General features: G+C 48.4%; 1 protein-coding gene across 1 annotated transcript; it reads left to right on the forward strand.

Moving 5' to 3' along the window:
- Positions 1–493: 493 nt before the first annotated feature.
- Positions 494–13,892, forward strand: LOC143828261 (homeobox protein six1a-like). Its single transcript, XM_077318544.1, has 3 exons — positions 494–1,171; positions 10,845–11,008; positions 12,578–13,892. The coding sequence occupies exons 1-3, from the start codon at positions 788–790 to the stop codon at positions 12,849–12,851; spliced, it is 822 nt and encodes a 273-aa protein (XP_077174659.1). The 5' UTR covers positions 494–787; the 3' UTR covers positions 12,852–13,892.
- The last annotated feature ends 2,645 nt before the right edge of the window (positions 13,893–16,537 follow it).

Consider the following 16,537-nt stretch of genomic DNA (forward strand, 5'->3'; position numbering starts at 1 on the left):
AAAGAAGCTGGGGAAGCGTGTAGCTGATGTCCAGTGGGAAAGGGGGAAGCCGGAGAAGGGGGAAGCTGCTGAGCAGGATTTCTAGGGACAAGAGGGAGAGTTAGTGGCCACCTGTGTGTGATCAGTGGCACAGGAGCGATGCGTTGCATTCAGATGAAAAGTTCCAAAAGGTGCAAACCCAAAAGGCTTGGATAACAAACAGGTCAAACTTGAGCAGACATGGGCAGGAAGCAGGGTCTTTCCTCTCTTGCTTGTCTCCTCATGCCCCCTTCTGTAGGGGACATCTCACGTTTCTCTATCCAGATGACCCTGCTGGCAGAAAAAGGTTTACCGTCCAAGGTTGACGGCAGCAAAAGTCTCCCTTTCTCTCACTCTCCTTGCAAAGTCGGCCAATGGCTGGTCACAGCTGCAGCCTGCGTGGGCTGGGCCTGTAACCGATACCCCCAGACATCTACTGGGGCGACTGTCTCTAGAGCCAGAAGACAGGCAGGAATCCTGACGGCACAGAGAAGCAGAGAGGGGGGGAAAGGGAACATGGCCACTCCAGAGAGAAACTTGCCAGGCAGCAGACTCGCTTCCCGCTCACCCTGTGCACCTCTGCCGCAGCAGGGCAGATCTCGCTGAATTAGTCTCTGAACCAAACAGGTCCTGCAGGAAAAAAATCAGAACGACGCTGCTTTTCCAAGTGGGACGTTTTACAAGGTGTGTCAAGTTTGCAGACCCTCCTAGGTTGGTTTTAGAAGCTGTGCCTCTTTGGAGTTTCTTGCAAAAAGACCATCCGTCAGCCATGAATTTCGGTTTCACCCAGGAGCAAGTGGCCTGCATGTGCGAAGTCCTGCAGCAAGGGGGCAACATTGAGCGCCTGGGCCGTTTCCTCTGGTCACTGCCGGCCTGTGACCACCTGCACAAGAACGAGAGCGTCCTCAAGGCCAAAGCCGTGGTAGCCTTCCACTGGGGCAACTTCCGGGAGCTCTACAAGATCCTGGAGAGTTACCAGTTCTCGCCGCACAACCATCCCAAGCTGCAGCAGTTGTGGCTCAAGGCCCACTATGTCGAAGCCGAGAAGCTGCGGGGGAGGCCGCTGGGGGCTGTGGGGAAATACAGGGTGAGACGCAAATTCCCCCTGCCTCGGACCATCTGGGATGGAGAGGAGACCAGTTACTGCTTCAAGGTAAGGCTCTCCTCCAGCGTGGCACTGCCCTTGAGGGGCCTTGCAGACTTCTGGGTTGCGGGTGCAGAGTCCTGACAAGTGCTCTGTGATTTACGGGCACAAAAGCCCCATGATTGTTCTTGCGAACTTCCACGGCTTGGGTTTTGCAAATGCTCTTTGTTTGGATGATTCGCCTCACCTAAAGCCTCTCTAACATTTCTTTCGCTCACCTCCTCTCTTTCTAGCACGCTTTGTTTTTTCAGTCAGTTCAGAACGGCTATACTGAAACACTCTTTTTCTTTTCCATCCTGGTCTTCTGTGTGCCCTACCTCTCCGTAAGCTTTCTGCAATGACTCTCATTGCCTTCTGCACGGTCACCAAACCCCCTGCTGATACACACAATATTCTCTGCCTCCTTCTGTGTCTTCTCTCTCCTTTCCACAAACCTCTCTGCTGCCCATCCCTTGTTCTTCCAATTGTACCCTGTCTCCTCACCGAGCCACCAATGCTCAGCTCTCCCTTCTCCTCTGCAAAGGATTGAGCACGGATGGTTTTACTTGTTCCTATTCACCTGCTTGTCCTGCTTCCTCTCTCTCATCCTTGTCAAAGCTTACACTCTAAGCACTCTCATGGGAAATTGATCCTTTTGGGCTTCTATTACTATTTATTGCATGGCGTGTGAGTCATGTAGCCAGGAGATCCTAAGATGGGTGGCCAGACAAGAGATGTTTGCAAGTGGGTTGCCATTGCCTACCCCCGCCTCACAGCCCTGGATCTCCTAGGAGATCTCCCATCCAGATGCCAGCCAGGACTGACCCTGCTTAGCTTTGAAGATCGGACGGGATTCCAGGTCTGCCTGGGCTGTCCAGGTCGATAGCCTTATACTGCTGGACTAGGACAAAGGAAGCCCACTCCACCACAAAGCTTACTTGGCAACTTGTAATTAGCTCTGGGCCTAATGGCCTCACGGGATTAGATTAAAAGGGCAATGAATGCTCACCACCTGAGCTCCTTGGATGAATGGCGGGGTACAAATCTAGTCTAGAAGAGTAATAAAATAAATATGGAAGTATCATGTCGATCAATTATTTGAGTTTTGTAAAAACCAGCATCTAACTCATCTTTCATATGACCCCCATATTTCCCCACAAAAGATCTCTCCTAAGAAATGTTACGCCTCCAAGAAAACTTTAGAGGGGCGACATCTATTTCACACGGCCTTTGGAAACGGAGGTGAACTAACTTAGTCATGGCATGCTGTCTTTAATTGTTACGGTAGCAATTAAAAGTTTTTGCATTTTATATGATTTTTAAATGTTGGCATCTTTTCTTCTTCAAGCAATCCACTTTAACAGCAGCAGTATATAAACATCCAGAAAATAAGGAAAACTGTTTATCCTCCTAGGCTTTCCCCTGAAGTACCTTTTCGGTACTTTCTACACTCCCCTCCCCCAGCTACTCCTCTCCTACAATCTCAACCTCATTCCCTATTTATCAAGTGAAGTCTCTGACCCACCTTAGCCCCCTCGTGTGTGAGTCACGTGCTGTCAAATCACTTTCGACTTATGGCAGCCCTATGAATCAATGACCTCCAAGATGTCCTATCCTGAACAATCCGGCTCAGGTCTTGCAAAACAAAGGTCATGGCTTCCTTTGTCAAGTCAATCTCATTGTGTCGTTCTTTCCCCCTCTGCTGCCTTCTAGTGTGACTTCTCCAGTCCCTTGAGCCTTCCCTGGCCTTACTCTAATTGTATCACCTCTTAAGTCTTATAATTGTTATAACCTCACTTCATAAAGGATGTGGACAAAATGGAGAGGGGGCAGAGGCGAGTGATGAGAAATGATTCAGGGCCTGGGGAGCAAGGAGGAAAGCCCTAGGAGGAAAGGCGGAGGGACTTGGGAAAGTTCAGCCTGGAGAAGAGGAGGCTGAGAGGGGACATGATGGCTCTTCTGAAGTATATGAAAGGTTGTCACTTGGAAGAAGGCAAGGAAATGTTCCTTCTGGCAGCAGATGATAGAATGGGTTTAAACTATTTGGAGAACAATATCGGCTAGATCTCAGGGAGCCCTTGTCTCCTTATGCCCCCTGCAGGACATTGCATTCTGCCAGTATGAATCTGTTGAGGATCCCAGGTCTCCAGGAAGCACACCTGGCCTTGACCCATCTGGTGGAATGGGCTCCCAGAAGAGCTGAGGGCCCTGTTGGAGCTCTCTGGGTCCCGCAGGGTCTGCAAGACGGAGCTCTTCCGCCAGGCTTTTGGGCTGATCACTGGGCTAATAAGATCGGGTCCTCCCCTGCCCTTGTGACATCCGGATCCCTTGGGGCCTACCATCACCCAGCTTTATAACAGTCTGACACTGCCGGGAATGGAGAAGTTGAGGAAATATGGGGCCATCTTGTTATTTTTAAACCGGGATAACTGGTTTTTGTATTGCATTGTTTTTGCATGGCATAGTTTCGTATTGTATGTATAGGCAGGAGAGTATCTTGTTGTCTTATATTTTTATTTTGTTCTGAACCGTCACAAGCCAGCTGGTCCGGGAGTTGGCAGTACACAAATTTAATAATAAATAATGTTCATAGACTAGTTCAGCAGTGGAATGGGCTGCCTAAGGAGTTGGGGAGCTCCCCCTCACTGGTGGTCTTCAAGCAGCGGCTGGACAGGTACTTATCCTGGATGCTTGAGGTTGATCCTGCATTGGGCAGGGGGTTGGACTGGATGGCTTTGGCCACTTCAGCGAGCTCCGATGCCCGAGGCGGCCAGCGCTGCAGAGCAAGGAGGCACCAGTTAGCGTGCCACTGGCGGTGCGGCCCCTCCCCTCTGCGGCCTCAGACCTCAGTGCTTGCCAAAGTGGCTGAAGCGCACCAGAGCGCTCAACCCTAGTTTGCACCTTTGTTTTAAATGTACCACTTCAGGCAAGCATCCTGTGTCATCAATTTCCTCCCCGCCTTTTAGTGCAAGTTGTTATTATTTTTTAAAAAACAACAACCCCAGTCATTACTTTAGGTTGCTCCTATGTTGTAAAACAAAGCAGCTTTTTTATTCTTTTGTACTTTGGGAAAGAGGGTGCTGGATGAAATTAACTATGTTGGTAGCCTCCCTGCTTGACACTGACCATGGCTGGATTTCTTCTCATGAAATTGAGAAAGAATGTTCAATCTTGCTGGAGGGGAAACAGGGAAGTGGTATGTGTGTGTCCTGCTTGTGCTACTTTGAATAATAGAATCATAGAGTTGGAAGGGGCCATACAGGCCATCTAGTCCAACCCCCTGCTCAGCGCAGGATCAGCCCCTAAGCATCCTAAAGCATCCTTTGGAACTATGATGTAAAGTAATCCTGTTCAAAATCTTTAAAAAAAAATACAGTGGGGAGTAGAGGAGGGTAGGCAGAGACACAGCATTGGTCAGATCTCAAACGTCATCATTTTCAGGCGAGGAAACACTGGAGGGAGCCAATGCAACTTTTGAGTTTCATTTCAGGTTACTGCGAATTCCCTCCCAGGTGAGGCAGGAAGCATTTTCGCAGGATTTACGAAACACACGCCAAACAGGGAGCACAGTTGGGGCTGCACTTGAATCAGGAGATTTTAGTGTGAAAGGAAATTATGCGGAGCTTTATGGGTGAAGTTTTAAGTCTGTGAAGTTTTAAGTCACTGCAGAAACGGCCTAAATGAACCTGGGTCATTTCTGCACTCTGGGAAGTTTCTCCTCCAGTAGGTTAGAGCAGTGGTCCGAAACCTTTCTAAGGCTGCGGACCGGTGGTGGTGGGGAGGGCGATCCAGCGGCTGCGCATGCGCATTTGCGTCATGCACAGGTCTGCACATGCACGTTTGCGTCATGCACTGCTGCAAACGCGCATGCGCGGCAGGTCCACGCATGTGTGCATGTGCAAAACTGCCACACATGCGGGTTTGCGGCCACACATGGCGTAAACGCGAATGCACGGACCTGCCGCGCATGCGCGTTTGTGCCGGCAACCCTGCTTCCCTCTTCCCCCCTCCTCCCACAAAAAGAAGCTTGCCGGGCCGCAAGCTAATCGGCCGCTTTGGCGGCCACTTCGCTTGCGGCCTGGGAAGTTTCTCACTGCGGGGTGGGGGGTGGGGAGAGGGACCACCGGGTTAAAGCACCTAAGCACGACCAATATAGACCATAACAAAATTAATAGCAAAACATCTGTTGAGATTTTATTTAAATGTTTACGGTCTTTGAACGGAAATACAAAAGAAACTGGTTTGGGATTGAGCTGAATTTCTCCAAGAAATACAGAGAAGACATTTCACTATTTGTTCCTGTCTGGCAGGACTTTTTGTGCCTTTCATTTTTTTTTTATTTATTACATTTTTATACCGCCCCCCTCTTGCAGCTCAGGACACTTATCTATATGAGAGGCAGGAATTCATCATCTTTCCTCACAATTCTTTTGAATTTCTTTCTAATATGGAGTTGAAGGGCATAGCAGTCCAATGAAGAGGAAAAGAGAAGGTGAGCCCCATTAACATCTTATCTTGCAACGAGAAACCTGCTACATCCCCCCCCCCCACACAGAGGAGATCCCTCCTTTCTAATTTTTAAATGGTCTTCCCTCCTCCCCCACTGTGTTCCCTAATCTCACCGAGGGAGGTCCTGGTGTTTCCTTCTTTTCCTACCAATTTCAGAAGTCTAGCCAAGCCTCCAGGGTGCCCGAAACGAGACACAAAATGTAATGAATATGAATTAGAGTCAAGCAGCATGCTGAACAGGCAGCACAGAAATATTCAAATAAAATAAAAGCCAGGGTTGGTGGTTATTTGAGAGCACAGTTAAGAAGAGAACTCTGCCATATGCCCTCTGCTGGCTGCAACGTATCATGGCGAAGAAGTCACAGCTTACAATCGTATCATCCGTAATAAAGAGGCATTGAATTAAAAAGAACCACCACCTAACTTCATAAGGATGAGCATGAGGACGGAATTGGCTGCAACAATCTAGAGAAGAGATCATGAGGAGAAGCTTGCCTCAAATTTTTTTTTTTTTGGGTGTACTCGCATCTTTAAGATCCACAAAGTTTTATTCTATGCGTGAGCTTTTGTGTCCATGCGCACTTCCTTAGACAATGAAATGGGAATGACCAGAGTGGTGGTATAAGGACAGAGTAAATTAGCAGAAAATCTGATGATTCCTATTTTATTGTCTGAGGAAATGTGCATGCACACGAAAGCTCACTCCTAGAATAAAACTTCTTTGCCCGTAAAGATACCACTGGACTCACATTTTGTTCTGCTACTTCAGACCAACACGGCTACGCTTTTGCCCAAAATTATTGACGGCTTACCAAAAATATTAACTGCTATGGGAGACAAAACAGGCCAATTCATTTTTAGAAATTACAAGATGGGGGCCCACAGGGAATTGCAAACCCAAAGCTCTCTCTTCCAGGATACTCCCAATCCCAATATTTTCTTTTCAACTGACACTAAATTGTGGTTAACATTTCATGCTTCTTACAGAGCAATGGGTTTATATTTCAGTTCTTATCAAGCTTCTGGCGCATTTCTTAAAAATTTACAAAATATTTTCCTGCATATTCGAGCTGGTTATGCCAGGAGGGGCAGTGAATAAATCCAATAAACAAACAAATATTTGCAGAATAAAATCAGAGTCCACTAGCACCTTTAAGACACTATTGTGCTACTTCAACACGGCTCTCTTTTTTTCAAATAAAAATATCTGCAGAGTCCCCAGAAAACTGTGTTAGTCGTTAGGGTGTTGCTAATGGACTAGCTGATAGTGGGAACTGAGGGCCCCCTGGAACATGAGCAGGAAGTGTGATGCAGCGGTAAAAAAGGCGAATGCCATTTTGGGCTGTATCAGCAGGGGCATCACATCAAAATCACAAGATGTCATAGTCCCATTGTATACGGCACTGGTCAGACCACACCTGGAGTACTGTGTGCAGTTCTGGACGCCTCACTTCAAGAAGGACGTAGATAAAATTGAAAGGGTACAGAGGAGAGCGACAAGGATGATCTGGGGCCAAGGGACCAAGCCCTATGAAGATAGGTTGAGGGACTTGGGAATGTTCAGTCTGGAGAAAAGGAGGTTGAGAGGGGACATGATAGCCCCTTTAAGTATTTGAAAGGTTGTCACTTGGGGCCATTTCGCACGGCTTCAAAATAGCACAATGGTTGCTAATTGAAAACGCTACTAATTTGGAATAACCCACGACGTCGTAGACAATCTGCAACACTCCTGAAACCGACCCGCAAAAAGCGCTTCGTTGTAGCACTTTCAGGGGAATCCCAAAAAGTGGATTCACCCTCCGGAAAGCGATACACTCCTGCAACCAATCTGCAACACTAGCGATAAAGACCTGTGCGTTAACATTGTTGCGGTTTCTTCAAAGTCCCTCCTCCTGAGCCTGTCCTCCAAACTTCCGGCGAAGCGATCGCCATTTTTTTTTCCCCGAGCGAGTGGAGATCAACGCACCGGCGAGCCTCCGTTTAGCCAGTGAGGCTTCCCAGGCTGCAGTCCCTCCTCAGAGCTGTTTACAGTCACTAAGCACAAGAAGCCCGCAGAAGCCCGTTTGCTGATGTATTTTCCCTTTATTTTTCACACTGTTTCGGCTGAAAATCGCGCCCGTGAGGGGGGGGGGGATTTTTTTTTCCCACTCGGAGGCAGCGTGGCCACGATCAAATGACAGCTCAAACAGAGGCTTCCCGGCTTCAGTCCCTCCCCTTCAGTCACTAAGCACACACATTTCACACATTCCATTCAGCCGAAAATCGGGCCCGTGAGAGGGGGGGGGGATTTTTTTTTTTTTCACTCTGAGGCAGCGTGTTAACGATCAAACGACAGCTCAAACACCCCAGGCAGCTGGATGGGTCTCTCTGTTGCAACGAATCTACCCAGATTCGTTACAATGGGTCTGTTTTTTTTTTTTTAAAAAAACCTTCCTTAAAGGGAAAGGGGCTGTTTGGGAGCATGCTAACGGCTGCCCATTGGCTGCTTGACGGCCAGGGGCGGGACGAGCTTGGCAATAGCGCTTCCTTTCTAGCGATTTCTGCCGAGACCGGAAGCCTGTGGGAAACGCTAAAAAACGCAACTGATTCCACTACAAAGGCAGGTATGCATAACGACGAATTCCACTATTTTAAATGGCGATTTTTCATTCAGTGACCAATTTGCAACAAAGATCCCCGTGCAAAAAGGCCCTTGGAGTAGGGCAGGATGCTGTTCCCATTGGCTGCAGAGAAAAGGACACGCAGTAATGGGTTTAAACTACAAGTACAACGATATAGGCTAGATATCAGGAAAAGAATTTTCACAGTCAGAGTAGTTCAGCAGTGGAATAGGCTGCCTAAGGAGGTGGTGAGCGCCCCCTCACTGGCAGTCTTCAAGCAAAGGTTGGATACACACTTTTCTTGGATGCTTTAGGATGCTTAGGGCTGATCCTGTGTAGAGCCGGGGGTTGGACTAGATGGCCTGTGTGGCCCCTTCCAACTCTATGATTCTATGATTCTATAGCTCATCTCCAGACTAAAGAGACCAGTCCCCCTGGCTGCTCAGGAGGGTGGCCTCCATTACACTCCACTGAGGTCCCTCCCCATCCCAAATCCCACCTACTTCCAGCTCCACCCCAAAGTCTCCTGGTAATTCCTAACCCAGAGCTAGTTCTAGTGCAGATCAACATGACTATCCTATGAAACTTGTCCACAAATTTATTTATTTATTGTATCTCTATACCACCCTCCCCTGAGGCTCAGGGCAGTTTACATGGAACGTAAGAAACAATACATGGAGCTTAGTTTTTTTCATAACATGTAAATAACTACAACAATAATAGTATTAACATCAATAACTGTAACAGAAGTAATGGACTATAACAACAAAAACAGGTCCAGGGGCATGGATTTCTGGGAGGGAGGGAGCAGGGGCCCTGTTGATGTTGCTGGTTTCGCTTGGTCTCAACCGAATGCCTGGTGGAAGAGCTCCCTTTTGCAGGCCCTGCAGAACTGTTTTAACTCTGTCAGGGCCCTGATCTCCTCCGGGAGCTCATTCCACCAGGTGGGGGCTAGGACAGAGAAGGCTCCAGCCTGGTTCAGGCCAGGCGGGCTTCTTTAGGGCCAGGGATCATTAGCCGGTTGGTGGTGGCAGAGCATAAAGCTCTTTGAGGGGCATAGGCAGAGGTGGTCCCTCAGGTACACCGAGCCCTGACTGCATATGGCCTTAAACCTTTAGCCTGATCCGGAATTCAACTGGCAACCACTGTAGTTGATGGAGAATGGGCCAAATATGGGACCTCCATGGTGTTTCTGTGAGGACCTTGAGTGCTGCATTTTGGACCAGCTGTAGTTTTTGGATCAAGGCTAAGGGCAGGCCTGCATAGAGTGAGTTGCAGAAGTATGAGGTGGCTGTCATGTGGATCCCTGTGGCTAGGTGTTCCGGGGCCAGGTAGGGCGCTAGTAGTTTGGCTTGGCGGAGGTGGTAGAGTGCCAGCCGTGCTACCTTTGTGATCTGGGCTTCTGTTGTAAGGGAAGCATCCAGGATCACGCCCAGGTTCCTGGTGGAGTGAGCTGTTGAGAGCTGCACACCATCCAGGGAGGGCAGATGTGCTTTCTCACATGGACCCTTCCTACCCAGCTTTGAAGGACTGAGCTTCAGACAACTCTGCTTGAGCCATCTTGTCACTGCTTCCAGGCAGCTGGCTAATGTTTATGGGGCAGAATAACCCCTCCCCATATTACTGCCCTTCTGATAGGTCAGGAATTATGATAATTAAGAGAATGCTGTGTGAAAGTTAATAAAGAGTGGCTGTGCTGCAGACAAATTTAGAAAAGTGTATCTGGTTGAGGGATCCTTTTGAGCCTTTTGAGCTTGGCGGCACCTTTAGAATTCTAACTCACCATGACAGCTGCCACAGGAGGTGGACCCAGGCAGGGGCAGGATGGCTGCCCCATCTTGCCTTCAGTCACACTGGGAAGATCCTTGCACTGTGGTAGCAGCTGTTGCCAAAGTAACATTTTTTAAAACCTGAAACGCTAATGAAATCTCCTGTGGCCAATCAGAAGCCTTGTTGGGCAAAAACACCATTTTGGAAGCTAGAATGAATGGCATAATCCATGGAATCCCCCCCAACCCATCTTCCTCTGGCCCCACCCCAAAATCTGGCATTTCACAACTTGGAGCTGGCAACCCTGTACTCACGGGCACCACGTTGGGGACCCCTAATCTAGTTACACTAGCTGACAAGGAAAGGTACAGGGACAATATGTGTCACGTTTTTATTCTTCCTCTTCTCTGAGGAAGCATAAAGAGTTTCCCTCTCCCCCATTTCCTCCTCCCAGCTACCATGTACGTTGGGTTGGGCTGAGATTGTGTCATTAATCCAAGGTGAATCAACTAGAGTTTCATGGGTGAGTGAAAATCAAATCCTAGATAACCTTAGGATGATTCTAACCACTACACTTCCCTGTCTTTCTGAAATGATAGGGATTGGAGGATCTTCCCCATAAGCAAAAGCTAAAAAGTTGGCTTTTAATTAAGTTGGCAGTGATCAGAATTATGTCAGGTTCATACAGGGAGAGATGCCTTTCTCCTTCCCTAGAATCAATCTTTTCTGTTTTTTAAATGCAGTTGTCCTGGTTCAGCCTATCCTCCATATCTGGTTTAATGCTCAATTCAATGCCTCTCTTAACACCCTCTGCTTTCACATAGGAGAAATCCCGGAGCGTGTTACGGGAATGGTACATCCACAACCCCTACCCATCCCCTCGTGAGAAGAGGGAGCTGGCTGAAGCCACCGGTCTGACCACCACCCAGGTCAGCAACTGGTTCAAAAACCGACGCCAGAGGGATCGTGCGGCTGAGACCAAGGAGAGGTGAGGTAGCTTCCTAGCCAAGACAGGACTGAAATGCATTCTTCTGCTAGGGCTAGACTTTTCCACTAGAAAACTCTGAGAAAGGAAGGATATTTCCTATAGCAGCAAAGTGCTCTGGGCAACAGCTTCTTTTCTCTGCCAGTATTACTTGGGATCGAAGCGGTGAAAAATTGCCTGGTACTCTAAGTGAGGCTAGGAAAAGAAAAAAAGAAAGGTGACCAGAAGACCAGCCACCTTGGGCTCAAGGTATAAGTCTCCAACCCTCAACCCTACGGGCATGTTTGGAATTTAGACAATGCATGGTGGATAAAGCAAAAGAAAAATGCTTGCCATAGGCGGCAGAGCCAGCCACAGAATGATGACCACAGCTTCAGGTCAGTAGTACAGTACAGTGGACTATGGTGGCAGCTGCTGCCAGAAAACATCTGCAAAGCCAATCAAATTTCCAATAGGCAATCAGAAAACTTGCTGGGAAAAGTCCTCCATGGCCCCATCCACTTCCTGAAAACATCTGGCGGCACTACGGCACCCATGGATGCTACGTTGGGAAGCCCTGGTTCAGGCACACACAGTTGCTGCCCTTGATGAGGAGGGCACATTTCAGGAACAGATTCAGGAAGGAGCTCCTTGCCTACACATTCGCCACTTCATCCCATGACCCCCCCCCCCCGGCCCTTTCTCTAAAGAGCTCTCTCCAATCCTTACTCATTGAACAAACACAACATGCTCTTCCAAACATTACTTTCACTCACCCTGGTGCTCCTTTCTCAAAGTTTTTGTCTGATATAGGTTTATCTACAATTGTTCTTCCCCTCCCTGTCTGCCTCTGCCATGCCCCTTCCTTCTGCCTGAAAACAGTCTTTCCCTCTCCATTCATCATGCCATAAAATTCTCCCCCTCGCTCTCCATATTCTCCTGAAAGGTCTTTCTCTGGACCACTGTAGCCTCACCAAGACATCTTACAATTCACTAGCTGCTTCTTGAGCAAGCCCTCCTCGAAAGGAATGTGCTTATTCCAGAGATTAAGAGACAGATCATGGAAGAAGAACGTCTACTGAGATTTTATTCTTTAACTACTATAAGGTAGAGATAAGGAAGAAACTGCTTTCGGACTGCATTTCCTTAAGAAAAATGAAGGAAGGGAGAGAAAACACTCAGGCTTTCACAGTTTGCTCCTTCCTGTCTGGCTGGACTTTTGGTGTCTTTGATAGAGAGGCTAGGAGAGGCAGAGATTTGCCATCTTTTCCACTTCTCTGCACAATATTGCTGGTTGGAAGGCACAAGAATGGGTGGGAAACAGGGCAGGGGAAGGATTGCAAAAGACAGCAAGGGAGGAAGGCAGGCAGGCATAGATACCTTTAAAAAGAGTCAGTCTCATTGGCCAGTCAAAGGCAAGTCCCAAGTCTGAGACAGATGAAAGCCACTAGTCGGACACTTTTACTGGCTCATAAATCCAGCTAAAGAGAAAGCTGTACTCCCCGAGAACTCATTGTCTGCATGGTACCCCAGCAGTACCCATTCCTTAGCCCAGCCCCTTGGGGTGACATTGTCTTCTTCTTCTTCCTGCAGGGAAAATGGTGAGAGCAGCGCTCTGAAGGAAGGAAGGGGCCTGCCTCGAGACAGACACATTATTCCCAGCTCCGATGACGAGAATTCTCCTCTCGATAGCCCTGCAGCTCACACATCCAGCCCTTCATTGCTGTACTCTGCCTTGCCTCTCTCCACTCAGCCAGGAAACTCCACTCACGGGGTTCAAAGGATGGATTTCCTGCAGCAGCACCAGCCCCTCCACAACAGCCTGCTAGGGCCCCTCACTTCTACTCTGGTAGACCTTGGGTCCTGAGCACAGCTGCCTCCCTTCACTAGCAAACTGCTCCATTTTACCCTAAATCTTCTCATACCTCTGGCTTCTCTTTTGCTCAAAAGCACTCCTCAGTCACAAATTTCTGTTCCTGACTTACTAGAAGTAGGATGAAGCCATCCATGCCATTGCTCCCCACTCCAAATTGCAAATACATAAATGGGACTAGAATCCTAAAAACACTCTATAAAAGCAAAACCCTTAGGGATACGCTGAACAGCACGATTTCTGACCCAGAACCAGGACAAGGAGGGAGGTGCTCAGCAAATGATGGAACTTCTTCACGCAGCACAATCCATAAACTTGCTGCCACTAAGTAACTACGAACCAACCTAGTTAATGAGTCGCACCCTGCCTAAAGGGTGGCACAGGGACAAAATAACGGCAGCCCTATCATGCTAGAACACTGCGAAAGAGAAGTAGCAGCTACCAGCGAGGTTAAAGAAACAAATACAATCAACAAATCAGTAGGATGCGCCTGCGTTCACAGCAGGCTGAACTTAAGACTGGAAAGTGCAGGAGCAGCCAATTAAGGTTAATTAGGATTGCAGCCTGGACAGCTGAACAGATGCAAACATCTACTCTCTGGAGGTGAGGACGAAAGCAGTTAAAGTGCCTTGCAAAGGTGCCAAGAACCTTAATGACTTTAATTGTCAAAGATCTGTAGAGCGTAGAACGGCAGCGGGGAGAAGCTGGGGGGTGGTGGGGGTGGGGGTGGGAAACAGGGAGACAAGTCTGCCTACAGTTGACCTGCAACCATTTCAGCAGACAAACGTTATGGGATGGGAGGCAGCTCCTTTTGATGGGAGACTTATCATGAAGAAATCATTCAGTTTGGGTGATGAATCAGGAACATTCTCGTGGAAGAGAATGGGATGAGCCATTTGTGGACAGAGAGACCTGCCTGGGTTCCTCGCTTCCGCTAGGCCCGCTTGTTCTAAAGCCACCCCCAAAACTACTCTGTATTGCCAATTTTCTAATAAATGAAGAACTACACAAGGGTGGTGTCTCTTTGTAAACGCGACACAAAAGGAGTACGTTTCTCTTCGTGGCGGTGTAAACTGCTGTCAAGTTGCAGTAGGGATTTCAAGGCAAGAGATTTTCAGAGGTGGTTTTGCCATGGCTTGCTTCTGCGTAACAACCCTGGTTTTCCTTGGTGGTCTGCCACCCAAGTACTGATCAGGGCTGACCTGCTTGGCTTTTGAGATCTGAAGAGATCAAGCTAGCCTCGGCTATCCAGGTCAAGGCAGGAGGGGTGGTTTGCCATGGCCTGCCTCTGCATCACAGCCATGGACCTCCTTGGGGGTCTCCCATCCAAGAACTAGCCATGATTGGTCCTGCTTAGCTTCCAAGCTAAGCTTGGGTCATTCAGATCAGGTTGTATTTTTTTTTTAGAGCAGACTGACAATACTCATAGAATCATAGAGTTGGAAGGGACCTCATGAGTCATCTAGTCCAACCCCCTGCACTATGCAGGACACTCACTGGTCATTGAGCACCAACAAGAGAACTATATGTGGCACTGGGTGTCCCATGAGCTTTATGTCTCCATAGGTGTTGGTACATTTTTGTTTTCATTTCACAACTTAAGGATATGATTTTTAATCAGGGAAAATAGCACAATGGGGAAAGAGCTGTTTTTTGCACTACGCTTTATACTTACCCAAAGAAGTCAAATGGCTTATAATCACCTACCCTTCCTCTCCCCACAATAGACACTCTGTGAGGTTAAGACTGAGAGAGCTCTAAGAGAACTGTCACGAGTCCAAGGTGGAGGAGGAGGAGGAAATCAAACCCAGTTCTCCAGATTAGAGGCTGCCACTCTATACCAATACACCAAGCTGGCTCTCCAAAAGCAAACACCTCTTTGTTCCAGTTTCATAAGAATTTGCTATAGCTTGGCCCTTCACGACTATGGTTGACTTCAAAGATTAGCATCGAGATGTAATTCTGTATCTAAACTACACTTTTCTACCTTCGAGGAGAGTCCCCGGCTCAATGGCTGAACACCTGCTTTGCATGCAAAAGATCACAGGTTCAATCCCTGGCTTCCCGAGATAAAGGAATTCATTGGATTGGAAAAGACCTCTGCTGTGAGATTCTGGAGACGTGCTTCCAGTCCAAGAAGACAATACTGAGGAATATGAATCAATACGCCAAACTGGATGAGAACTGCGAGTTCTGCGTTTTGAACCCCAAGCATTTAATTTTAAAGGAGCATAGAGTCCCAATTTGGATCACATCTGTGGCACAAACGCAGAAGACCTTTAAGCTTTCCCTTTTCCTCCCTGTGCCTTTTTACCAACCTTAGGGGGAAGATGACATTTACCCTACTGGGTCCAATTGCCCTCTTAACTAAGTTTAGCTCAGCTAGGCAAAGAGCAGCTTTCAGATATGGAAAATAGTATGGGGAGGACAGAAGGCCTAAAGACCCCCTTTCCACACATGCCTCAGTCCCCGGCTGAAGCAGGCCCTGCTGATTCTGGCATCTCCATCCCAGAACTGCCACTGTAGGCCTGGTTTGCCCTCAGTGTAAATGATGGTTAAGAAACCAAACATGTAGGCCAAGTAATACGATTAGTCAATTTAAAAATAAAAATATTACAAATATACAAAAACCACATGTATTTATTTCCTAATAGATGAAAAACAGATATTGACCTTTACAATCGCCTCCGTTATCATTAATGATCTATAACAGTGGTCCCCAACCTTTATTAGGCTGGGGACCGGCAGGGTATCGGGCCGCGCCCGCAGGGACCGCGCGGGCCACGCCCACGAGCCGCACCCGCGAATCGGGCCGCGCCCGGCCGCACCCGCAAATCGGGCCGCGCCCGCGAGCCGCGCCCGGCCACGCCCGCGAGCCGCACCCGTGGATCGGGCCGCACCTGCGGGCCGCGCGGGCGCGGCCCGACCCTGATTCCCTCTCCCCGCCCTCCCGCAGTAAGTAGCTTCCCGGGCCGCAAGCTTGCGGCCTGGGAAGTTTTTTACTGCGGGGGGGGGAGGGGCGGGGAGAGGGAGCCGCGGCCCGGCGCCATGGCCTTTGCGGCCCGGTGCCGGGCCGCGGCCCGCACGTTGGGGACCACTGATCTATAATACTATCCAAAAGTGACAAATATTGGCCCTGACTAGATGCATTTCAGCAAAGCTGGCCTTCTGCAGGGATCAAACTATTAACACAAACTAATAATACTGACATGTTATATTCTAATAGCTATGTGTGGTCCCCAAGTGGGGCCATGTGGAGGCAATGTTTCAACAAGCTTGGGGCACTCTGGTTTGCAGAAAAATTGGAAAATTAAAAAAGAAACCACTGGGGCATGCTAAATTGGCCTCTAAATAAAACCAGGTCAGCTCAGAAAGAGCCACTCTGGCCCAGCAGCGGATATCAGCGTCCAATCATAGAATCATAGAGTTGGAAGGGGCCATACAGGCCATCTAGTCCAACCCCATGCTCAACGCAGGATCAGCCCTAAGCATCCTAAAGCATCCAAGAAAAGTGTGTATGCAACCTTTGCTTGCAGACTGCCAGTGAGGGGGAGTTCACCACCTCCTTAGGCAGCCTATTCCACTGTTGAACTACTCTGACTGTGAAATTTTTTTTCCTGATATCTAGCCTGTATCGTTGTACTTGTAGTTTAAACCCATTACTGCGTGTCCTCTCCTCT

This window comes from Paroedura picta, unplaced genomic scaffold (assembly GCF_049243985.1).
Source record: "Paroedura picta isolate Pp20150507F unplaced genomic scaffold, Ppicta_v3.0 Ppicta_v3_sca21, whole genome shotgun sequence".
Taxonomy (NCBI): Eukaryota; Metazoa; Chordata; class Lepidosauria; order Squamata; family Gekkonidae; genus Paroedura; species Paroedura picta.